Below are 26,150 nucleotides of genomic sequence, written 5' to 3'. Positions count from 1 at the left end.
CAATTAGTTGTCCTGAATGCAATGAACACTACTATACAACAGAGATGGACTCGTGTGGTTTCTAAAATTAAAAACATTTATTACTAATGATGCTTATTATAGTATTGATGATGAACCCAGTAAGAGTTCGAAACGTCTACTTAATATAATAAACGGCATTTTAGCTGTGGCTTTCTTTTTTAGGCTTGTCAACTCCAGATATTTCGCACCCAAAAACATTTTTGTTCTACGTAAATGCCACTACAATGTTGAACAACTGCTAACGTCCTATACGTAACTCAAAAAATATCACTAAAAGTTTTTATCGAAAACTTTGTGGTTCTCTTTCAAAACTCCCACAGTGGAGAAACTGCAAAATTATATTCAAAGCTGTCACAAAGAAGTCCAAAAATGTCTCCTGCGAGATTCATCTTCAATGTTGTGGGTTCCTAGCTTGTTATATAGGCGCAGAGAGAATAAATATTTATTCTCAATTGTTTACGTTGTCTCGCGTATGAGGTCGGCGACTCCAAGAGCGGAAAGGGTTGCGAAAAATTGTTTTGATGTGTTTCCATCGTTACGTCGTCGATAGATACAACGGCGCAACCACGTTTAACCTTACAATATAGTAAATGGTTTGTTGATATTTTTTGCAATAAAATTGAGGAATATAACCGGATAATGTACGCCATATGTTCAACCTTGATTCAAAGTGGCGTCTGGGCTAATTAGGGCAAAAGATCATCCTCTGCCTCCCAACTGCATTGATGAGACCTAACATGCCGTAACTTTACACATGGTCACTTCCTACATACGTTTATAAATTAGTGCAACTTTACCTGATTTAAATTGTATTTTAAGCAGACTACCAGGTAAAAAATATTGCCTGAAGAAACAACCTTTGCAACAACCATTGTTTATTAAGACCTTGACGTGGAATATAAAGTTTAGCGATCTGACTCACAAGAAGACATATTCTACGTGCCCTAAACGCCGTAGTAGATTTTTTCTAAAAACAATTGTAACAAATACATCGATCGACCGAATCAAACTGTTCCGTTTTGATGAGAAACGTTGTTTCGTCTACGATCAACAAGCGTAAATAGCCAGTATTTGTGTTAAGTCACTGTACCTAGGTACACGCAGTGACTCATGATATACATACGTGGCTATAATGGTGTTTACCTATCGATAATATAAGATAGGGCCATGAGGATTTGCTTTGCATTTCTGTCAGTCAAAAACATGTTTCTTCGTTTGACCCTGAGTGCGACCGCTGGGTTTGTGAACTCAATTGCTGGTTCGTTATCGAAATCGGTGATAGGAAAAATGTGTTTGTGCTGTTTGTTGCATTCTGTTCTTTTCTCTCCCTCTCTCTCGCCGATTTATTTTCTCAAATCAAAGTCTATGTTGTTGGCACGAACAACCTTCACATCACGAAAATTGCAATCAACAGATTACCTTTTTGTGCCAACACAAATCGCCAACAAATTGCAGATAAATCCACATCTTTCTGTCTAAATGCATTACAGAGTAACAATCTAATCTGGATATATTGGAACCAAGGTACCCTGTCAGGCCGCGATCAGCACCGTATCACAAGCTATACTGGTGTGTGAAGTTGGAACACAGATAATGCATCAACTAAGCTGTCTGTATGATCGGTGTTTCAACCTTTCTGTCTAATCATTGTCTATACTATGGCGCATATACATCTTCCTTTTGATCCCTGCAAAAAAATATCCTCCTAAACAATATTATTTTAAATGTCTACCTGACGCTTATCTAACGCGATGCACGGTCTATAATTCCTCCAAGCGCTTAAACTAGGTGGAAAGTTTGAAGTTAAACAATAAATCACCACTGCAGCGAGGGGGGCTTTCTTTATGCGCCCGCCATGCGTGAGAACGCCTACAGACCTCACACCTGAATATACGGCGCGTGTTCTCTCAAGAGCAAGGCATCGCAAGCCAGACATGTACAAATTGACCGCTGAACTTGACTTCCATTCAAGTTATCTCGGTGTGGGGCGCTGGCCATAATGGGCAAAGTTAACCGTGTTTATTAACAACTGCGTACTTGGCGAAATTTCAGCAGGATCGAGTCGAGTTGTGGTTTGTATTTCGAGTGGCACTAAGTTTGGAAATCTTGGGCGGACAGAGGTTATGTCATACCTTGACAAAACACAAGAAAGAAAACGTAATATGTCTGGTAAGACAACCGCAATAAAACCAAATCCGACAAGTAATATATTACATAGGTAACCTAGCTGGATTAAAGCCATTTTTGTCTGACTATAAGTTTCACTCACCGCTTGCCAATTTCTGCCGTTTTTACCTTTTGAAAAAGGAATCAATGGGATTATGCAAGCGCTCTTTGTGTCGTTGTCAAACTAAAGGTGTGTGGAACTTTTAATTCTACAAAAAGTGCCTATAAAACCCTTGAAAAAGACCTCCGTACAATTGTTTATTTGTTTTTCTCCTCTGACAAAACGCCTCTTACCCGTGTTTGACACTTGAGGTTTGTGTGACCGTATCAAACTGAAGCATTCGCAATAGACATGTTGACAAACTGACGATTTGTTTATACCCCTCTCCTCACAAGCTAACCCTGAGTGAATTGGGCCTTTTTCGTAGCCCCACATGTCATTTACCTCAAAAACAGGGTTCCTTTATGGGGGGCTGACGTTTGCGGTATTTGCGTGGGCGAACAACCGATGCCGTATTTTTCTTTTGTCTGTCTTTCGCCGGTTTCTTTACCAAACTTTTCTCCTTCGTGCTCCAGGTTTCACCGGCAACAATGCGATTCGGGTATAGGTTGCTCACCGGCGAGTCTTTGTGTGAAACCACGCGCGATGGATGTGAAAAGCGTTTGTCACTATTTTCTCGTCGTCGTCTGTCAGGTGCACTTATTTGGTTTGCAACTGAGCAAGTGGGCTCGGGGACTCAATTCATCGTCTCCACAATTTACTTGTTTTTCTTTTCGTCGCAAACTTCCTGAAATTATTGAGTGCTATTTTTTTTATTTTTTTATTTTTAATTTTTTTGAATATTAGCTATTTGTGAGCCTGCTATAGTCTACAACATTAACATTTCTTTTGGCTTTGGATGCGTCTCCTTTGACAACGTTATGAGTGGATGTATAACATGCTTATCCTTTATCCGACCAGCAATGAAACCTTTTGATTTATTGATATTAAAACTCACACATAGCGAAAGTATAAGCTGCCATGTACTATGAACAAAGAAAACACAATCTGTAACAGAATGAGGGCTAGTAAAAAGTTATCGAGCATCGGCCATTTGCTTTATTCCGCAAATAGTCTGTGCAAACTGTGTGTTAACTTTTTTCATTTGTATACGTGGGGTGAAGATCGTTGTACTTTCTGTACTGCAAAATGTCCAATGCTTTGTCGTATAAGGCCGGGACCCATTTGAAAAACTAGGGGGCGCGAACGCCGATATATTCATGATATGAAGAAGCATTTATTGTCTTTACAAGGATATGAAATATATTTAGTGAATGTTTTAGATGATCCAGAAGGGAGAAGGACAGTTGGTAAACATTCTACATGTTTCCACTTGCATAAGACAGAAACTGCCAACGCTAAACGGCGAAATTGATTTTTCTGGTTTTACAAAAAGATCACACCGACACTGATCGTGTATTACCCTTTTTTCAGTTCTCGGAATGCATTCCAGAAATGCAATAAATATATTTATTTCACATAGAGGCTACACGAAGTAGCTCTTCCATATTTCCGATACTAATTTTATTTCACCAAAGGATTTGTGAAGGCACAGGACGTGTTGGTCCGCGGTCGCACGAACAGCGATATCGCCATGACAACGTATATCGTTGTCGGTCTGATGCCATTGAATGGATTCGCGACAAAACGACGGTAAAGCAGACATTGAGCCGTGCGGCGTCAGTAAACCATCTCACACCGTGGCTGGTGCCTCATCCGCAATGCGGCGGAGGGACGAGTTTACATAAGGGCCCGGAGAGCAGCTTAGGTAATACGGTTGTGGTGTTGCGGTTCAAAGAACGCGTTTGCCTCCGACCACGGTTCAACAGCAACTTCCAGCCTTACTAAGATGGAAGAGGCTTTCATCCGTTTTATATGAGTTCGTCCTTTGTTCAAGTAAAATAGTTTTAACTCGATTTTTCCTCTCAGATAACTTATTTCCTTCTGAAATCTATTTGTGTTTCAGTTGAAACGTTATACCAACGTGTTACTATGATTTACAACATTCGTTTAAAATGTTGGGAAACCCTGGAGTTGATTGCACGGAATAAAAAAGACAAAGCTAATATGCTGATCATTATTAACGCAACTCGGTTAGTTAATTCAAAGCAGTGGTGGTGAACACAGCAGTATTCGAAACAGTTGCTAATAATGATTAGCGTATAAACTTTGTATTTTCTGTTGCGTGTTCTTTGTCTTTTATTTGTAAATACACTGGATCATGCTAGTAGTAGAAGTTTAAGAATCACTGAACTGGGACACTCTCGGCCGCCAGGTTAGTAGACAAAAAAAAGATAAAAATGGGCTTTCATCGACATTAAATACACACTCTCGACATTAAATGGCAATTGATTTCCCAAAGTTGGCAATCTTTCCAGGTGACAGGAAGGAAAGTAAAGTCAGCGGGTGCCTTTGCACAAAGCTGTGTGTTTAGACATCACATATCAAGTCAGTGATCCCTATCGCGAAGACCGCAGAAGAAGCTCTTTGAACGACATCGCGTGCAAACGACAGTCGTTTATGGCTTTGCTGTGATTGTCCGACTGAACAAAGTACGAAGAAACCATTACATCTTTCGTGCCTTTCCGAGCAAAGTTTCTGCTTGTCGGTAGTATTTAATCTGAAACATCGTACAAGCAGCCGTTGCACTTATGTATTCCACTGTACGAAGCGTAGAACGGTATATAATAAGCAAAGTCGTAACTGCGTTGGTAGGCGAGCCAATATTGTTTTTTATTTTTTTTTGACTTGTTGCCAATATTAGACAAGGCTGAGTGTTCGGTTGAAACATGCACATGAATATTTAATTCTATCCATGGGTTAAACCGGGAAGGACATTTGCTGCGAAATCAGGGTCACAAGAAATGTTAATTGACCAACGCCTTCTGTCGCTTTTGTACCAGTTCGTTGTACAGATGACAAATCAAATTCGTGGCAATTGAAAAATATTCAAAAATGGAGGCGCTTTTTATGTAACTGCTCCTACATCACAAAATGGCCGCCGAGAGCGATGCTGTTTTCACTTTAGTTTGTCATGCAAGCAATAAACTACTCTTCACTTTAATCAATCCAGCTGCAAATGGCCATGTATTTCGTATACGATTACAATTTCGTGGGTTCAAGCGTTGTAAACAACGATAGAATATCTGTTTCCACACACAAAGCAGGTACATTTGTTATCCGGCGTTTTTAACCAACGCTATCGTGATGATGTATTCCCTTATTAGGGCTAGGTTGTCGACAATATCCAGCGGAGAAAGACGGTGACGAATTCTTGGTGTAAGACCGCACAACCCGTAAAACCCCGCTGCTGCCATTAACCGTCGGTTGTTGTAAATTATTTTATTCGCTAGAGAGAGACAGAGATCCAATAAGTGCCAGGTCAAGGCTCGTGACCGACATGCCACACAAATTATCGCGCTAGTCATTGGTTCCTGTAGCGCAAAATCTACTCAAAAACCGAGGGCATAAACAGATTTGCACTAGATGTCATCCTTAAAAAGTGCTATTTTATTGAATAGTAATGACTGACGTGTACACAGAGTGTAGCTGGCTGCCCTTTCCAAATGCTTTCTTGAACAACAATAAGATAAAATGTCATTCTCTCTTTACATCTAGGCAAAAACTCCTTGCCGTATGCAGCAAGTTATATATCACTTTCCTAAGTTCTAAATTCACATGTCTTTGACAGTAAAACAAGAGCGATTTTTCCGTAGTTGTAATTTTATTTATATGCCCGCGCAGAGTGCTGTTGTAATGGGAAGAGACCGACAAAAGGCATTCAGTGAGTAGAGAGAAAAAGGTGACTAAAATATGTAAACCCGGCAACGTAAAAAGTAAAAAGTGGAAAATGTGGTTGCCTCTGGTGGGCAGCCGCTTCTTGTGAACAAAGCGTGCTTACAGTTCAACATGTTATACCGACAACACTGCACTGTATAAAAAGGAAAAATTAAACTTCTTGGAGCATCCGGACAGAAAAAAATCAACTTTTGCTTGCGTGAGTACAAAAAGGTGCATTTATTAAGAAATAATACTTTACTTTGCAAACATAAAAGATAGGGTTGTACCGTTGGTAGAAAAGAGGCGGGAAACAATTTTTGGAGGGACGCGCACCACGTATAACACAAGCTGAATTTCTCCGAAAGTACTGCACGTTCACGTGTACGAAAATACTGATCATGAATCGGTTAATAGGCGATGACGTTAGGCGGCACGTGGCGCGTTTAAAGTGTGACCCCTGCGAAAGGCCCAAAGCAGTGCTCGGTGATGTCAAATCGGCCCTGCCAATTTTTCGGTTTGAAGCAAAACAACGCGTCTGCTTGCCAAATCGATTAAAATGGTAAGTCACAATGTAATAATGTAACACAGGCGGAATATGGGGTTAATCTCACTGAGCGATTTCATTTTGACTGCAGTGTAGTTAGGGCGGCAATACAACTAAAACGGGGCTTTTCGGGTGACGAAACGTAGCCTGACGTCATCATCCTAACCCGGTATTGGTTGAATTGCTGCGAGCTTATGCATGATGAGTGCAATATAAGTTTGCAGTTGGGCACTTGTCGCGCTGCGCGTGTAATAAAAGTTTAAGGTTCAAGAAACGGGAGAACAAAAAATGCAGAATGGAAAGATTTGCTTTGAGCGTGATAGCGGTAAACGAACGATTGTAAAAACCGATGAGCTTAAATTATTTCGCAATGTACATTTACTTCGTGGCGTTTATGTACAAGATCTCTCGCGTGCGCTAAACTATAGATGTATATCAACAGATGATTCTGTTAAAATCTGTATTCGGGAATTCGCAGGAACTTGTGAGCACAACATCAAGTGGCAGCGCAACCCAGGGGGTCCTTTACACCTCCATAGGCTCAGACTTAGCCTACTTTATGTTCGACAAAGAACGACAAAGTAAGCGGCGTTGCTATCGGAAAAAGTTGCACACATCACAAAAGGGCAGTGACTGACAAAAGTCTTAGTAGCTCAGCTACTCATGGTTGCAGCGCCGCAAGCAGACGGAAGTCACTGGGCTTTTAACCGTTGGGTGACGCCGGTAAGCTGTTGTAACTGCCAGGGAAGTCGCCGCAAGCGCGCTGGTCAATAAATATTAGTCTGGATAATCTCGTGGTGCTTCTCGGAGTGCGTCGCCTCCATTTTGTAGCAACGATGGTATGTGATCAAGAAAAACGTTGTCCGATTCCGGCTAACACGCTCACACGTGGTTTGCGGGAATCTCCAAGCTCCTCTGCAGGCACTGAGGCATCGGCATGTTCGGTGATTCCACCTTGTGAGTGTACAGGCGACCGATGCCAAGAGTAGCGAGGGCTCGAAGGTCAGGCAGCACCGCTAGGAGCTTGTTAAAGAAGTTGGGTCGGTCGGCGGTGATCGAACTCTTGGTGACATGATCTTTCAAGCTATCCACCACCATCCCTTGGAGTTCCTCAACCTTTTTGGTGTCACGCAAGCCCGGGCGTTCTACAAGTAGAAAAAGGGCGATAAACAAATGCTGTTGTGTTATTGTGTAACGGCATGGCTCAATAATTTAATTATTCAGCGCCGAATGTGCAAAGAACAACAAAAAGTATTGCGAACAAAAGGTTGTGCGCGTGCCTTAAAGCGATTAGTTTAACAAATAAAATGGCGGATGTCGCTATCGTATTCACCTTGGAAGAGCAAAAGGCCAAGCATGCAGCTGAAGGATGATATGTCCACGTTAAGATCGGAGAAGGTGCAGGCGAATGAGATAATGGAGTCGATCCATTCGCCAAAACTGCGGTATAGCTGATCGCGATGAAGCGCCAAACCATTGCAGAAAACCAATTTCCCTTCTTGTATTTCGGATCTGTGCAAAATATTCAAGGTCATAAGTGCGTGTTGAAACGAATGATTTTTATTTATTCATGTGGGTTTTACTCAAAAACATTTCATGTTCTTTTTTTACTATAACACATTTTTTTGAAGGACCAAAATATATTGTACCTGTAGACAAGTCGCAGAAGGAAAATTTCAAGAAAAGCTTTTTCGATGAGAATAGTTTGGTCTTCCTCGCAAAGATTTCCAAATCCCGGGATCTTTTCAGCCCATTGCCTTACAACTGTGAGACAGGAGGCAAGAAGTTCGTAGAAATTGTGTGTTTCCTCTTGTGGGGTCAAAGGGGGCGAACACGCCTGCATGCCCGGTGGTCGGTACTGCAAGAAAAGCACGCGTTTTAACAATAAATTTAAGGAATGTTTGCCTAAATTGATTGCGACCGTGGAAAAATCTATAGTTTAATTTCTGTGGTTGGTTGAAACGCAGTGGTTAAGTGTATTTAGCTAAATTTAAAAGCTTTAAAGTTTGGCAAAGAAAATACTATCACGTCAACCAACAAAAGACATCGGTTCAAGACTTAAACCCGACACTCGTTGAACATCCGATTACACATATTTGGCTCCGAAACTCACCTTCGAAATGTCAGTGTTTGTCAACGCCGGGTTGGTGTCCACATGGGCGCGAACGAGCGAAGTGATGAAGCTTATAGGCGGAGACGGCGGCGCGACCGGATCTTGTGGGCCCTTTGGCTTCGACGGCAGTCTGCCTCGGCGTCCCTTGAGATGGTCGGTACGAACCACTAAGTAAAACAAACGGCGGTTATTGGACTGCGCTATATTGTGGGGTCAGTTTGGATAAGCGGAGCGTGCGGGGATCACGTTCTCACCTTCTTTAACCATTCCGACGGCCAAGCACTTCTCGTAGCGACAGAACTGGCATCGGTTGCGTCGTCGCTTGTCCACGGGGCAGTTTTTGTTTGCCAAGCACACGTAGGTCGATTTCTTTTGCACTGTTCTCTGAAAAATGACAAGACAAGGTTCGTTCTGTGTGTTCAATTTAAGTTGATTTTATTCATTTTTTTGTGTCAGTGGATGTTTTCGTAATAGTTACAGTCAATCGTTATTAAACGCTGTCCTTAAAAAGCTACAACTGAATGGCTCTTACCTTAAAGAATCCCTTGCACCCCTCGCAGGTGCGGACACCGTAGTGTTGACAGGCAGCGTTGTCACCGCACACTGCGCACAACCCTTCGCTAGATGGTCGAGGTGTGTGTGTCATAGAAGAAGAACCCACCAAGCGGTCATTCTGATAGGGATGATGTCTCTGTGTAGCTGAATAGTGTGGACGAAACGGGTGGAAAGGATTGTTGTGCGTGCTGGGAATGGTCAAGTACATTTGGCCGTTGTAAGGCAACGGTGCTGGGTAGACGCAGTCGGCCTCTTGCTGCTTCAACAGCCCGGCGGAAAGAGAGTTGGAAAACGCGTTGCTTTGCATGTGGCTGCCTACGTCAGGCAAGGAGAACTGGTCACGTTCTTGGCGGTAATGACCGAAGATGTCAGCTATGTCAGCCGCTGAGGCTGTGCCAGACACTGGCGCTTCTTTAACCTGTCTCGACAAACGAGATCCCTCGAATTGCTGCTGTTGCTGTTGGTAACTTTCGTATTCCATACGTGAGCGGGTCACAGAGAGATCAGTTGGACTGTGCTGCGAACTCTGGCGCGGGGACTGATCGGCGTCACTGAACGTCGGTGCACTAGTGGTGGGCAGCGGCGAGTTCAGCATCGACGTGAAAGGATTCTTGGCTTCCACAGCGGTTAATTGCTGCTGGTCGAAGGCGCGCATGCCTTTCTGTTGTGGTGACAGAAGAGAAGCATTCCCTGTCATGAGAGACGGCATTGAGAGAGCTGACGATGTGAGTGCCGACTGTGCCATGGCACTGGACTTTGTCACACCTACTGAGAGCGACTTCTTCAGTAGATTTGCGTTGATATCGTGCTGCATTATGTAAGGTTTGGTTTCTGTGGGGCTTGACGAATAGACCTGATATCCATCCATGTGGCGAGGCTCCGCCTGGGAGCTGCTACACATGCTCTCGCTGTAATAATCACGGCGAACTTGGTTTCTGTTCCCGTTAAAGACATCCTCGACCGAGTTTGGAGAGGGCGGTGTAACGGTGGACGTTCGCCTGCTGTCAGTGTACGACTGATTGCGAAACTGCCTTCTGCCCGCGTTCTGCACTGACTGGGCTCGCTGTTGGTAAGAAAGCTGCTGCTGCTGCTGTTGTTGTTCCATGCCAAAGCCTTGCTCTATTTCGTCGTTGCTTAGCTTGCCTTGAGCAAAAGCAAAATCGTCGTAGTAGCCTCCACTGTTGCCTACATTGTAAGGACTCGCCTGCGGTGTCTTGGAGAAGGAAGGCAGGCAATCAGCTTGAACATCTTCGGAGTGGTTGGAATATGCCGGGCTGCCGCAAGTGTGAGGCGTGTTGGGGACGCTCAATAAAGCATTTGGTGGTACAAGGCTACTCTTCTTCTTGGACATTGGTGAAAGCATGTTTTGGTCGATCTGTGGCACATAGTGTTGAGCACTTTCATGATCTATCAAACCTGCTGTGCTCTGACGTCGGCTCATAATTTCCAAAGTATTACCTCCAGGAATTGGAGATCTTCCCCCAGTGTGAACTACACCGTTTGGGGGCGAGCCGTTGTATGCCTCAACTCTGTTGCTGTTGGCAGAAACAGACTGCCGGGCGTTGCTGTCGCCAAGAACGCCGCTGGCCGCTGCCCAGTCCTGTTGGTACCCGAGGAAGTTGGACACTGCTGTTGCGGTCATGTTTGCCTTTGCCTGGTTGATAGCGGTGGAATCGTCGTATGAAAGAATAGAAGTCTGTGGTTGGGTTGGACGGGTCTGCTGGTCGCAAACGATCGAGAGGGGTGCTGGTTCTGGTGCAATGCGATGTTGCGAAGACGTCATAAATACTGGGTCGATGTCTTCTAAGTCAGAATACTTGTCTTCCTCGCTTTGAAAACCCTCGCTGCAAAAAATGAAAGAGTTTTTTAAAATGCGGCCAAATCGTTTTTGGCTGCGCATATAGAGACGTTCTACTTTCGGAGCTAAATAATAGATAAACGCTGGCGTTCGTAGGCCTATTATTACATTCTTATCGTGGGACACGAAGCAGTGGTGTGTCTAAAATACTGCAAATACCTGCTGTTCGCTGATGAGTCCGGGGCAAAAGGTTTTTTGTCGAACAGCGACACCAAGGCAAAGTCGTCTGAGGATTCTTCGGCAAGTTCGCCACCAAATGTGACAGAGCTAAAGGGATGGGATAGATCAGATGTGGATGAAAGCTGGTATTCTAACTTGGCGGCGTGGATAGCTTGCAACTCGTTGTTTGTTGTACCGAAACAGTCACTTGGCATAATGAGACTAAAAAAGACAAAAACAAGGAATTAGTTGTAGAGTAAACATAAATATATATATTTTTTTTAATAGTATGAATTAGCTTAGATGCGTTTAGTTTAAGTACAATCTGCAAAAATAGTTGAGCTAACATTTTGGTTACCAAACACATACATTTTTATCTTTTTTAAACCAATGTCTCATTGGCATTGGTTTAACACAATATAAAATGTTTTATTAAGAAATTCGAATGTTCTGCCCTCGAAACACTTTCTTTTTATCAATCATACAGCAATTGTGACTCACGTAGACATAAGGATTAGGTCGAGGGCGATGGCCTCGGAATGTTTACAGACGGTCGACGGGAAAGAAGTCACCCGATCCCGGTCAAACAGACTTGAAAATTCCGAATGCGCAGCTCTGGCCAATTATGGGTAAAGAATTGCCAATGCAATGCTTTGCTATTTGCTTGCAACAAAGTCTGCCTAGGTTGTTATCATATCAACACCTGTGTACAAAACACATTTAGTAAGCAAAGATGTTTCTACCCCGCAATGCAAGTAAGTTGCTTCATGCCTCTGCCCTGTCCCTGCATCCAACTGCTGCGCAAGCCTGCCTAAATACATAGAAGACTAAATCTACGATTTCTTTGTCGGAAAAGGAAGGGGAACCAGAGGGGCCTTGGGGCGAGCAAACCAAGAATGCCAGTCAGATTCAACCGAGCATAGAGCAATAACCGAGTCAATTATTGCCTGTCGGCGAGGTTCGGGACTTCTGCACGCAGCTGCACCAGGTCCCTAGCGCGTGTCGCCTTGTAAAGCAGTCACGACAAATTGCCCTAGCGCGTTTACGGCGTGAATGCGTCTTGCCGCTGTCATTTCTTGCTATAATGCCGTGATTGTCCGCACGTGCGTCTATGTGTCATAAACTTGCCGCAGCAAGCCTTGTTGTTCACTTGCAGTTATTAGCACCTCGTAAACCAAACCCTTGCCGGACAGTTTTTAATTCAGGCGCAATGCGGCGTTGTCACTTTCCTAAGCTTGACTGCAATAAAGGAACTGGGCATCTATCTCTATTGCCACTCATTGCTTCCACACAATTGCTTTGTGCATTAGGTATAATAGTACTATGAATGTACACGCTACTACACTTCAACCTGATAAATATTGAAGATGTGCACAAGTTGTCTTGCAAGATTGCTAGCAGCTTCCAAGTGCCCTGCCAATGGCGCCGGCCTCAACAAATGCTTAACTGCCTAAAACGCTAACAGTCGCTTTTATACTCGAGCGGCGGCAGAAAAACTGCAGCGCGCTCTCTCGGAGGAGGCTCCGCGCGAGAGCAGAGCGCTCTTCACAAAGAAACACTCTGCAACGTTTTGACGTTTATCGCCGAAATCGTCTGCTGTGACGTCCGCCATTTGCGTAGGTCGCCTATTTCCATCCTTGTTACGTCATGACGGCGGGGATGTTAGGGCACACTTAGACCGGCGTGCGCGCTCTCTTTGCTCCTCCCAAGCTGAAGACGGGCAATTGCGGCGCTTAAGCTTGCAGATTGTAAACACTCGCTTTCGGACTTAATACGCCTGTTAGGCCATGTGGATATTTTGAAGGTTGTTGTCAGTGTTGCACTCTGCAGATGAGGTTGTTTGTTTTGCGATTTGCGCGATACTTGCCCAGCTTCTTTTTCACAACACGACAAGCAGTTCCACGACCAATATACCATGCATTTTGCAGCAGGAAACTTTACTATTCTTGCGCACTTTGGAGCGACTCAAAGTAGTAGTTTCTTGAGATACGACAAATGCAAAAACGTTCGCGAAACGACGGATACGCAGCTCAAAAAACTATAGTTTGCCTTCTGCAAGAACGCCTGACTACTTTCCCAATTTCGACCACGGTCTTGATTGTTGAAACGACTGACAAAACGCGTGCTTATATCTGACGATCTCTTCTATTGCAAATCTAGAACTGATCGTGCAACCTTAAATGGCGCTAATTGTTTGGGCGCGGTCAACAGCTCTGCCTGTGCTCGAACAAAATGACATTCACAAAATATTTGTTCCGTAACATGTTGGCCGAACGAAATTTGTGCGACCCATTCGTTGGCAACTTGCTGTTGGTTGTATTGTTTATACCTTTCTTCAAACGACAACCCAATGACAATGCAACCTGCAAACTTAATATACAGTACTCACTCCTGGAAAACGGGAGTTTTGAAAACATCTTTAATATTTTATTCAGTCGCACACAGGTAATTTCAGCCACCGATACAACTGTTAAATAGCATCTGTTGAAACCTAATTCCGCAATACCGTAAAACAACCTTAGTTTTCTTCCACAAAAATTCATTTATCTCAACATTTTATCCTCTGGTCTTGTATCACACTTAAAGTCCTTAACCCTTACCCGTATTACCTAACATTCCGCACCCGCAAGGCACACACCGTGAAACAGAGTCTGTCTTGGTCCGCGCTCTGCCGCAGTCATATAAAGCGGACGGCGCCCCGCGAGCCACAACACGCCTTCTTCTCACGAGGTTAGCGGTCTGCTAGGCTCTGACGTTAACAAGGTTTAACACTTTTTGCATGTTGCGACCTGAAAAAATCTGTTTTTGAGAAAATATCCGGGCATCGCTTTGTCGATTCTGACAATATTTCGTCTTGTACGCGTATAGGGGGCTGAATTTTATAAACCGCAATCGACACAAGGTTTAAAGGTATTCTATCGTCTTTTAACGATATATGTGTCGTGTTATCGCTGTAATCATATTTATTTTGCCCTATTTAGCCGCTAATCGAATTTGTGACGTCCAACTTGATTTGAAATTTGCTGAAGAAAAAACAACAACAACATTAGCCACAGCAAAAAATGCATATCATAGCTCAACATGGTACGAATATGAATACCATCGTTATCAATGGAATGAGTTCACAACAGTATACGCACCCCAATGTTAACTTTCTTGCTTCCAACTACAAAAAATGCTTTTTTTGTTGCCGTCGCGCGACCCTACGGAGCGTGAAGCCTTCACGAGTAACGCGCGCCATTTTGTCTGCGATCGCACTATTACATCACAGTAAATTTTTACGGCGAAGTCAAATTGCCGTATGGACGCTTTAGCGTTGTTCAAATAGCTATAAACCTTACACGTGCGTTCATTCCACCCCTATCAAGACAATTATTTCCATTAAATGCACCATGGATTTACAGTATAAATAACGCGCCTTTCACAAGAATGACGTTGATTCTGCGATATAATTTCTTTTGCCAGCAAGTGTTGTGAGAATTTCTCAGATATTTACATCTGCTAGATGGCGACACATTTGTAAACCGTGCTGAATTTCGAAACAAAATTTAGTAGAACAAGTTATTGGAATGCAGGTTAACTAATATGCGGCAATTTTCTTCATCAGATGCTACTAAGCTTGTTTTAACAATGAGCCATTTTTTTAATTTCACTGTGTCGACGAAAATCTGGCAAACATGTCTATGACTTAAATGCTTAACTAATACAAATAAACAATCTTTTATGTAAAATTAATGTTGTGTTTGTAAAATTGCTGCACCAACAAATAAATGCGGCGACAGCAATGTTTTTCTTAACAACCAGTTTGCTCTTTTGTCAAGCTACTATTATATTTATACATCTTTTCAGGACGCACAATGCGTCCTACAACTTCGACTTATATATAAACGGTACAATGAGTTTACTTTGCAACACCACAATCATCTTATTTCTGAACCAGCGGGGCCATGACATAACAGATTGGAAATAAAATGCCATTTTTCACAGAAAAAGTGCAGTTTGTCTTTGTAAAATAAAACCCATATCAAAGAGAAACCCCTGGCGATGGCAAATGACCGTAAATAAGTTAAATATGACAAATTTCTTGTCAACAATTATTTATTTTGGAAAAAATCATTTTTTATTCGAAAAAAGGACGTCGATTTAAAAAAAATACGCCATTTTATAAATAATACAAAAATACGTTGACGAGTTGACTTATAGTCAATTATACTTGCTGTGAAAAACTACTTGAACCACTTAAGCTTGGTCTTTCCAACCGAAATCTACTCGGACTATTTGCGTTTCAAACCATCTCCCCGGCAGGCAAATTATACTCTAGATCCAACCATCATGTGCGAACTTGCAATGAAGCTTGATAACCACGCAACAAAGCCACTCTGACAGTTTGGAATTCAATAGGTATATTGGCAACGGAGGAATAGCTTTAACCTTAGTCATTATCCGCTCAGGTGCAACTCATTACTCAAGCGTGCATTATTGCCTGTCCCCGTGCTACCAGCTACGGAGAATATACATGTGGCGGTTAGCGGCTCTAAACCGTGCGTAATTGGACGGTTTGAGATGACGCACTACACGCAAGCGTTTTGGAAAGTTTTGCTTTTCTCAAACTCCATTCAATCTGATCACGGCTTTGCGTCAGGGCAACGCTCGGTGCGTCATTACGTAACCCGTCAATGCGTGCGGCTCTAACGTACGGATATATTCCGTTTTTATCGCTTTCGTGCGTTGTGCAAGAAACAAACCAAGAACTGCACGCGGTACGCAATAGCGCCTGGCCAATTTATGACCTAAGAATATTATTTTGATCTGGCCCTTTCTGTCGATAAAGGTTGGGTCTGGCGGAAATGGTTACGTGGCTAATGCGAAAAAAAATCCAATCCTCTCCATTTTTGGTATTTTGCTTGTGTTTGACGCCGGGCCGTTGGGCTGAGTTTTAACAGTGCTGGGTTACATCAAAACGAAACAAAACGTTTAAAAATACGATTGCGTGCTTGGTATTTTTCAAGCCCAAAATCTCGACATGTAAACGAAAACTTATTTTCTTAATGAATTATTTTAATTTCTTTACCCGAGTAACAAATTGTAAGTTGAAAAAACCTTTAAAAACTATCTATGCTGTGACATGAGGATCATTATTTTCAAACGACAAAATAACTCTGTAGTTTCACTGAGACTTTCAATATCAACGCCGTGTCTCTTACAGCAAACAGTATCATCGACCTTTTACAAAAACTCTGAGCAAAGAGATGGTAACGCGTCAAAATAATTAACAAAAGAGACATAGTTCACCAAAACAATTAACAGAATTGATATTCTTGGTAACATAAGCGAGTTAGAAGCGCTTAGAATCAACTCAAAATAAATACTAATTCTTAGCATTTTCACTGTGCTTGTTTTTCACTAACATCAAAGTTCTCCTAGAGATTCTGCGCCCAGCAACTAGGTCATTAATATTCGAACACGTTTTCAAACGCAAGGGGTCACAGGGACACAACAGGCGCGCTGCGAGCATTTTTGGCCGGAAACTAAGCAAACGAACTGCCAGTGCTTGGCACGCATCTTCTTGAAACTTGCGCTCAGCTATACCACGTATAGTATGTGGTGCAAGTTACGTGGCCAAAGGTCTGAAATCGACCCAACGATTTAGGGCAACTCAGCCTAAGCAAAAAATTAAGGCATTTTGCTTGAGTTGGACAAAAGCACTGCACATTAAAAATATGGTAAAGGTGAAAGGTGGATGTGTTCGCTTTACACACATATGAATTCATTTATGCATGGCTGGAGGATCCAACTTTCAACTTTTAGCCTTTTCTTTGAAGTTCAACTTTTAAACTGCCGTCTGTAACACTGAAATAATTATCTTCGAAGTGGCAGCCGCGCTTATGCCGTGATGCAGCAAACTGCGTTGGATTTGAGTAATGGTGTCCACGAAATCACACCCTGCAACTTCGTCGTAGCGACGAGGTCGTCCCTGGGTGACCTGGCTTCGTGAGAGGCACCTTATGCCCATTCCTGGAACCTAACCGCATCCATTACGGACCAAGAAGCCCGACTGGGCACCAAGCCAAATATGGCGAACGACACAAAACAGTTGCGCCATATACCTGATGTGCATACAAATACTCTCGTTTGCGATTTCGCTTTCCTCAAGAACAACTACATGCTGCATGGACATTGCGATACACGCGCGGGCACGGTAATCTGCCTGTTATGCATATCATGAACTATGTGCTCGCTTTTATTAACGACCTTTCTTCTCTGTCCTCGCCAGGGGGTTGGCCTATGCGCGCTGGCAGACTGATGGCGTGCTGTCAATGACATCTCATTCATTATTAACGGACGCAAGCACGCAAGACCGTGCGTCGTTACGTAGCGCGAACGTCCTCCATAACGCGCATTCTTTCTCCTTATTGTCGCGATGCCTAATCTCCGGTTAGTTGCACACGTATTGTGTGACTAACGCGCCGACGCACAACGCTGCGTAGCGACGCACAATTACGTCACGGCCTATTGATCGTACGTCGACGGCGTGGGCTAATATTAGACATAAGACGATGGCGTTAACGCCACTATTATCACAAATAGCCATCTCTTGTCAAAATAAATGAACGCATTGGGCGTTTCGCTTACCACATGAAGCGGAACGCTTTACAAACGGTTTTGTAATTGCATTCAATTGTTGTTAGAATGAGCTATTTTCCAAAGGTCTTATTTTAAATAAATTCAAATCGACTCAAACTAAGCATTAGAGAAAGATTTGTCACGCAATAATGGCAAGTTTACTTGTGTATCAACCATAATTCAACGTTACAGGTTTGTACATACATGAGAGCTTGAGTCGGTATTTGGGCAGTTCCAAAACTTTTAACGCGATACACCGAGTGACAGATTCACTGACAAACGATAATTTACCACAAGTTACTACCCGTGAATAAGAACTTTCACCCATAACCAGTAGAGGGCGCCTAACGGAACACCTAACAAAAGTGTTGTATCCAAGAAGCAAAGTGCTTTTTATGCGTAAACCATATTCCCTGAAGATTCAGATAACCACACTGCACAAAAAGTATACAAACGGTTTTGTAATTGCATTCAATTGTTGTTAGAATGAGCTATTTTCCAAAGGTCTTATTTTAAATAAATTCAAATCGACTCAAACTAAGCATTAGAGAAAGATTTGTCACGCAATAATGGCAAGTTTACTTGTGTATCAACCATAATTCAACGTTACAGGTTTGTACATACATGAGAGCTTGAGTCGGTATTTGGGCAGTTCCAAAACTTTTAACGCGATACACCGAGTGACAGATTCACTGACAAACGATAATTTACCACAAGTTACTACCCGTGAATAAGAACTTTCACCCATAACCAGTAGAGGGCGCCTAACGGAACACCTAACAAAAGTGTTGTATCCAAGAAGCAAAGTGCTTTTTATGCGTAAACCATATTCCCTGAAGATTCAGATAACCACACTGCACAAAAAGTATGGCCGCTGTGACGTAATACACGCGACTCTCCCGTGCGTGTCGTGCTCGGTGAAGCGTGGGCAAACCAACGGGCAATGTACTTTCCAGCAACGCATATGTGCACACGGTGCGGTCATTTGCGTGCTATCTCACCAAACGCGCTGCGTCAATCACGATCAGTTGACACGTCATCGTTTTAAAAACGGACAGTTCATGTTGCAGTTCTTGCATGGGCCGCTGCATGACATGCGCAGGTTCAGTTTTGGACTCGCGCCGCTGGCCCTCGGCCTGTTGCAACATGTTTTCGGGGGCGTGCAAGTTAAATCACATGCTACATGCCACGGATTGCAAAAGACTTTCGTTGTTTACTCCCTTACTTGTTTTTGTTGATGTCGCTGTTGTCATCACGATTCGTGTTATTGCTCTTTGGCGCTGCTCGCCTGGGTATAAATCCAATATTATCCGATTGGGTTACTTCCATACATTACATAAATGCAGGCATACAAATGGCAATTTGAAACAATTTCTATACTTAAATGACGTTAAACCTGCCCACGTCACTTGGACAATATTGCCACAGTGCAACAGCCTCAAGCTGTTGAAACAATGCGGTTAAAAATGATAGAATCACGACAGTCAAAAAATGATAGGCATGTTCTCTGTACCATATGCGAATGGCGAGCTATATTCAATTGGTTATAGATAGGCATGCATGAAATAGTGCATAATTTTGATACACGAATGTTTTGCACGTGCAGTTATCGAGTTATAGAAGTTCTGGCGTTTATTCAATTGGCAAACTTAGAAAAGCTGCATTTTATAACAGAAACTGTTGCCGAACTTCGGATTAAACACTATTATTCTATGTTGGAAATGACGCTAAACCGTTACGCAACTTGCGCAACAATAGTCTATAAAACACAAACCAAAGTTACGGAATAAGTGGAAGGTAGCAATGTTTTAGTAATGCTAGATAACATAACTGCCCTAAATTTCACTTACAGGACGAAATGCAATGCTATGTTAAAGTTCCACTTAACAAAAAACATACACTACATTATTTGCATGGTACTACCTCTACATTATTATATCTTTTTATCACACGATATCTTAGTGCAAATTTCTTCTGTCCTCACCTTGAAAGATCAACTTTCTTTAAACGTATAACTAATACTTTCGAATCCTGACACATATATACAGTACTCGACCCTCCGCCGAGCGGGACCTCCAACTTTGATTTAGGCGGGCAAAGCGTAGTTGTATGCCTCCGCGCATTTTTTCCCCCGGTGCTCGCAGCGCTCATCTCTTTCTCACTCGTCGTACGGCGGCGGCGTATTGACGTCAACTGCGTTATTTCGAGATCATTCGCTCTCCTCCATGGGTCGCCAACACACCGGTTTAGTTTTAGAGGCGGACGCGCTAAAAATAACCCAGCGAGAAGGCCAAGTTGAACCGCTGTTTTTGTTAGATTTGTGGAAGTGTTTGTTTGACGAAGGAACTTGATTTTGTCGTAGCGGTAAGGTGGTTTTGTCGGTCGCGTGTGTGTTGTGGTTGTAAGAGGAACGAATTTGTTTCGCAAGACCAAAATGGTTGCATCTTTAGTGTACTTGTATAAATATATTGATATTTGCCAACCATAAATATAGCGGGTGTTGTGCTGTGTGTCTATTTGCTACAGTTACCACTGCGATATTTGTCAGTTAACGTTTGCCAGTATATTGCCGCGGGGAAAAGTTGTTGAGTAGCAGAGTGTATATTTTGTGCAAGTTACCAAACGCGAACAACACATCTGTTCCCCCGGGCGTATAGTCTGGAGATGGATATCTTCCGATCTTCATAATCCGCTTTCCGGAACTAGCAAGTGGCCTGGCCGTGGATTTCTAGGACTGTTGTCCGGTGTGTCGTTTATGTGTGTTATCCACGCTACGCCAGAGCAACGCATTGAAGGGCGGTGGTTAATCATTGAATAAACCATAATACGTTATTTGGCGTTAAAGGAGAAGCGACTGGTCAAAGCCGAGCCTCGACAGATGGAGGCAGCCTCTGCGGCTTGGAGTTTACGATTGTGCCGCCGCGTCGTCCCCGCGCGTGCAACATAATAGGTCCGTGACGTCACAGTGATACAAAAGCCCACGGGTTGTGCGCTGGCATTTGAAAACCAGAGAGGAATCGACTCGAAAACATATGAGCTCATGGCCATCTTGGTTAGCACATTACGTTATGGCCAAGACGGAATCTGGCTTCACACCAGACTGAACATATAGATTAGGTGGATTTATCATCCGCAACCGTCACACATCATCGGTTTAAAAACCATAGATTCAGGCGTCCATAAAAAATTCACGTAAAGATTGTCTAACCAATGTATTAGGTAAATTTGCTCCTATGGTAAATTTATGGCTACGCAAACTCTGGTTGGGAATATCGCAAATCAGCAAACATAGTTGTTGTAATTTCTCTATACGTGGCTATATGCGGCCAAGGATCGCGCGGCATGTTTGCGCGCACCAATAAAAGCGACTTGGTATGTGATTTAAAATAGCTCTGTCCCCCGTTGCTGAGTACACAAAACCTGTACACCGTCGTTTCCGTTTATTTGATCGTCGCCGGCGTAACGGCGCAGAAAGTTTTGTCATTCGTCCAAGCAGAGAACTCAAGGCCACTCTCCTGGGTGTGCTGGGAGTGTGAGGAAAAAAGGAAACACAGTGAGGCAGAAAAGCGGGAGAGCATCTCGGTGTGGGAAACGGGAGGCCCAGGCGCGCAGGAGTGACGTACGACGCCGCGCGAATGACGTCAAAGCGTCTATTTCGAGCCGGCGGATTTCAGGCATGCGCTATTGTGTCGTGGCGGCTTGGATTCAGGCACCGCTTAATTGTTGACTTTGAGCGCCGGCCTGGAACGGCTCTGGGGAGCACGCGTCGGGCAGCTTGACGCGCCATAATATCCGATACTAGCATGTAATTAGTGGCGTTAGGATTATGTAAAGCGCTTTGAACTCAAGGAACGACACTGTTGCGCTTATGATTGTTTCCTTGCGCAAAATCACGCAATAATGTAACCATACTAGAAGACAGGACAAAAGCAATTTCTTTCCGCAACATTTACGTAACACTGTACGTACAAATGTATGAAGGCAATAGTCTGTACTCGTAGTAGTTCCGTGCTGGTTTTATGTTCCTTTTGGGCTTATTGTTGTTGCTGCCATCCATTAAAATCACAGCAAATGAAGGCTACACTGTTCTATTTCATTCACAGGAAATCCGTAACGGTGTCTTGAGTTGTCAAGTACATGGGTGCGTAATTCCAGTAAATGAGAAACCATGCATGGAAGCTCCCGAAATACTCGCGCTTTCCATTCTTTCCGCCGAAATTCGTCAATCAGTTCATTCATCAGTTCCCACGCCAGAGCCGTGAGCTGGTTTTTGCGTCAACGTTCGACTGCTGCGCCCAAAATAATTTAAAACCGAAAGCTTCCTCCCGGACAGCGCCAGGCCAGGCGTCGTAATGCTATATATATTGACAGGCCCGCGATCGCTGTCACAAATATATAAAGCACGGTTGATTGCCTTGTGGAATGGAAGCCATTCAAAGGATCGCATTTGTATCGCCGGTCGCGTCCGGTTTATAGCGGCGTTTTCATCACTCCATCGTTGATTATTTACAAATAGTTTTGACCTTGTTTGTAAGAACACTTGCCTCCTCATGTTGGCAAAGAAATTTTCGTGTAGCTCACAAGATGCCGATGATTTAGTTTCAAACTTACTCAATGTTCCAACGTGGTTGGCGTCCAATCAATGCAAGTGTTTTCGGTCATTCGGCAAACTATAAACATCACTATGCGGTGCCTAATTACGTACAAAACCGCTCCACTCGCCGTGCCGTACCGGTAGTAGTTGGCTTGCGTATTGCCGGCCATAGGGGGGCTTAATCGGCTCGTCGTATCGGAGTTCAAAGCTCCCGAAATAGCGGACGCTTCCAACGCAAGGACGTCGGCCTTTCCCACGCCTGTGCGTCTCCACACGTATAGCTCGGTACGGTCGCATTTGGTGTTGCTATATTCGCCAAAGCTCGCTATTGGCTCTGTCCCTCTTGTCCCTTACGTTGCGTCCATCAAACACAGGAAGCCTGAGCCGTACCGAGGAACAGCGCCTCTGTTTAGACCTCAACACACACTGATAGAAGTATTTAAAGCTCTATCTGCTGTTAGCGCATTTCCAGCGCCGTCAAGAGGTCCGAAAACCGCATTAATGTAAATTTCTCCTACTCACTTATGAATGGGCACCCGCAATGATACACGATCAGTCGGCATGCGGGTGGCAACCTGCTGCATACATTTAGCGGTGTTTCGTTGAAATGCTTAACCGCGATGGTCTTTCCCAAAATTGTTATATCCCGCACTGACCGCCGGGTCTTTGGGTGGGCCAGGCTCTTTTGTTGTTTCGTTGTTATGAGGTTAAATTTTTTTCGAAGGCCTAAGGGTCTTTTTCAGATTTTTTTTGGTAAATCTTTTTTAGCATTTTTATTAAAACCGTGCCAACATCGGGGCTAAATATGGCGTTCATCTTTTTCAAATTCAAAATTAGTTATCTTATCCACATGAGTGTTGCGTGATCTACGTTTTGGAAAAATTGCAACGAGATTAGGCATAAAATCGTTTGTTTGAACCCACGCTTACTTCAACTTTTTGTGTTTACGAAAATATTTTTCACAGAAAAAACTTTTTTTTGTACTTTCATTGATTTCGCCTTTCCCAAATTTAAGGTGCCTTTAGTTGTGAATAACTCCACTCAGAATAATACAAAATAAAAGCGCAAAACTACAAAAAAATGTCGAAATATTTTACGTGTGTTAAGTGTCCTCGATACGAAAAAAATCGCTAAGTAAAGCTTTCAGTGCGCTTCCCTGTTTCAGATATCGACCAAAATCCGATGTCCCGGCACAAATGATTGCCTCTCCTTCGAGTGTGCGTCTAATCAATCGCTCCGCTCCGCGCGCTCAAAGAGAAGAGTCCTGCCTTTCCATTAAGCCACCGTCAGTAGTTCTCTTTTCGTTGCGTTGCACGTCATATGGCTAACCTGTGTCGCGAAGCTTCCACACCAAGATCTGACCTCGCGGCGCTGTTCTATATTTACGCCGCGTTTGCGTCGGAACGTGAGACCGCACAGAGCGACGCAAATTGCGTCCTACGTCACAGGTGAGGTCGCGTCCCGCCCGTAAATAGACCAATTTCCCATCCCATGTGCTCGCGCCACCGCAGTGTATAGAGCAGGGGCTGCACGTTTTGTCGCTTCCATTGTGTGACTGCGACAGTAGGGAAGCCTATACATAATATCTAAATGCGACGATTGCTATATTTTCTTCTTGCGTGGCTGGCATTTTTGCGTCCCGGTTCATCTTTTTTTGTGCGTCCCGAATGTCAGTTGCCCCTGTGTTTTTAATTGTTACGCTCCCCACGTTTTTAGCCTGTGCTGGTTTTGCTTTTTTTAGACTTGCGGCAAATAGATCTCTTCTAAAATGAAACGGCACATGGCAATGAGGTTCAAACGCATTGAAGTGGCGGGACGACACTGAAAGTTTAGCCTAATGATATTTTGTTCAATGTTTTCTGGTAAGGTTTGAGTCTACTATAAAGCGTCATATTTGACTTTCAATTTTCTCTGGGTTAATGTGGCAGCATATCTTGGATTGTGTAAAATCACACACTATGTTTTGAAATCAACCCAATTCTACTTTGTGTCTTTGTGCGCGGCCAAAGCACATTTAGTGCCGATGACAACCAAATGTAGTTGTTTGTGGTAAAAAGTATGTAAATAATATATGTTTAAAAAAACAACCAGCTGTAAATTGTCAATACACTCTACACCCCCAACACGAACTTTACCTGGAATCTCATTGCATCAGAAGTTGATCATACATGTTAATTTAGTTTACTACATTCGGGTTCAGATTGAGGCTGTGATATTTTCCTTTTTGCACGCCCCCTAACGAAAACAAAAGAAAACAAGACACTTAGCAAGTATTCATTACAATATACGTGGTATAGTTACATAGAACAGCGCGACTGGCCCTTCACGATAGCACGCAATATGCACAGTCTAACCCAGGCAACGGCCTTTAGCCGAACACGAATTCCTGCAAGCATACTTCGTATTAATACCATAGTCATGTAATGCCGGCTAGCAGGCTATTTTAACATCCTGCTTGTTGATTTTTCGCTCTAAGCTTAACTGGGATGCGTAACACGTCATTCGACGTAACGAGTGTCATAGCGTGGCGACGCAAGCCGCACCCGACCCGCTTGGATGAAATTCCATGCTGCGTTCGGGATGAGAGAAACGAGAGTTAAAAATGTCGTAAAAACTCTTTTTGGACACTGTACGCGTAAAACAGGAATCCGTCTTCTTTTTCTCCCTCCGGCGAACGTCGGCAATTTAGCTAAGAAAATAAATCGCTTGCGTCAAAGCCGGGAGCGTGAGACGAGCTGTGATTCACGCAGACGCACTTGAACCATTCCATTCGTTGTCACCACTTTATATTTGTGTTATGAACGCTTGTGGCGCTTGTGACATTTACGTCCATAGATTTGCGTACAATTACTCGATAACGTCATGCTTTTTTTTAAAGTACACCAAACTCAAAAGCAGTTTCTGCAAGTTTGCTAATTAACGACAAGTTAACTTGGTTTACATCATCAGTACACCGGATGTTCGTTAGTTGTCAATACCATACTACATATACCCACACGACCTCGACTGTACCATCCCAAGGGTATACATACGAAAATGTTATTCAAACATTTTATAATTCTTTTCTATGTATGTTTCGTTTCCTTTATTAGGTTTTTATTCAACACACAGCAGTGTTACCCAATCCTTTTTTATTGGAAGAAGAACACTGCAAATCGTTTAAGTTGACAATGAACCCGCATTCCAAATTGATAACTAAAATCTTGTTACTTTTTATGTGGCAACGCAAAAGTGTATCATGATATCCGCTATACCATGACAAGGCTGGGTCGCACCACTGCAAATCCTCTTTTAAGTTTTGTTCGTATGCGTTTGTTGCCCAAAGCTTTTAAACATATTCATTTTTTATTGTCTAATACTAGATAATAAAAGTAGCTTATGGAACCCTTTATATCCCGGGTTCAGCGGAACAAAATGTGGGAATCGCCGACATACAGAAATTTGTTTAAACGAATGATGCAAAGGGCGTATAAAACTTATCGAGTATAGCAACGCAAATAACAAAAACATATAGGTTCCAAAATAGAAAGTTGGGCGGCACCCAACACACATAAGAAATCTATTTCTCCAACATTGCTGCTGTCGCAAAATATGCTGCATAGTTGTGTGTTAAATTTAGCCGTAGCAGGACAGTAAAACACAGACCAGGGACGCGCGGAATGTCCATGAGAAACTTCCTTTTCGTCGGGACAATAT

General features: G+C 43.2%; 1 protein-coding gene across 1 annotated transcript; it reads right to left on the bottom strand.

Moving 5' to 3' along the window:
• Positions 1-5,932: 5,932 nt before the first annotated feature.
• On the bottom strand, positions 5,933-11,962 carry LOC145912976 (uncharacterized). Its single transcript, XM_083000456.1, has 8 exons — positions 11,738-11,962; positions 11,237-11,458; positions 9,197-11,063; positions 8,919-9,048; positions 8,665-8,831; positions 8,201-8,409; positions 7,885-8,063; positions 5,933-7,696 (listed from the first exon to the last, which is right to left on the bottom strand). Exons 1-8 carry the CDS (start codon positions 11,743-11,745, stop codon positions 7,434-7,436), a joined length of 3,045 nt encoding a protein of 1,014 aa, XP_082856582.1. The 5' UTR covers positions 11,746-11,962; the 3' UTR covers positions 5,933-7,433.
• Positions 11,963-26,150: the final 14,188 nt, after the last annotated feature.

The sequence above is a fragment of the Ascidia mentula genome, chromosome 9 (assembly GCF_947561715.1).
Source record: "Ascidia mentula chromosome 9, kaAscMent1.1, whole genome shotgun sequence".
Classification (NCBI taxonomy): domain Eukaryota; kingdom Metazoa; phylum Chordata; class Ascidiacea; order Phlebobranchia; family Ascidiidae; genus Ascidia; species Ascidia mentula.
Note: the sequence above shows the minus strand (reverse complement) of the source record. Positions and strands in the feature narration are given on the sequence as shown.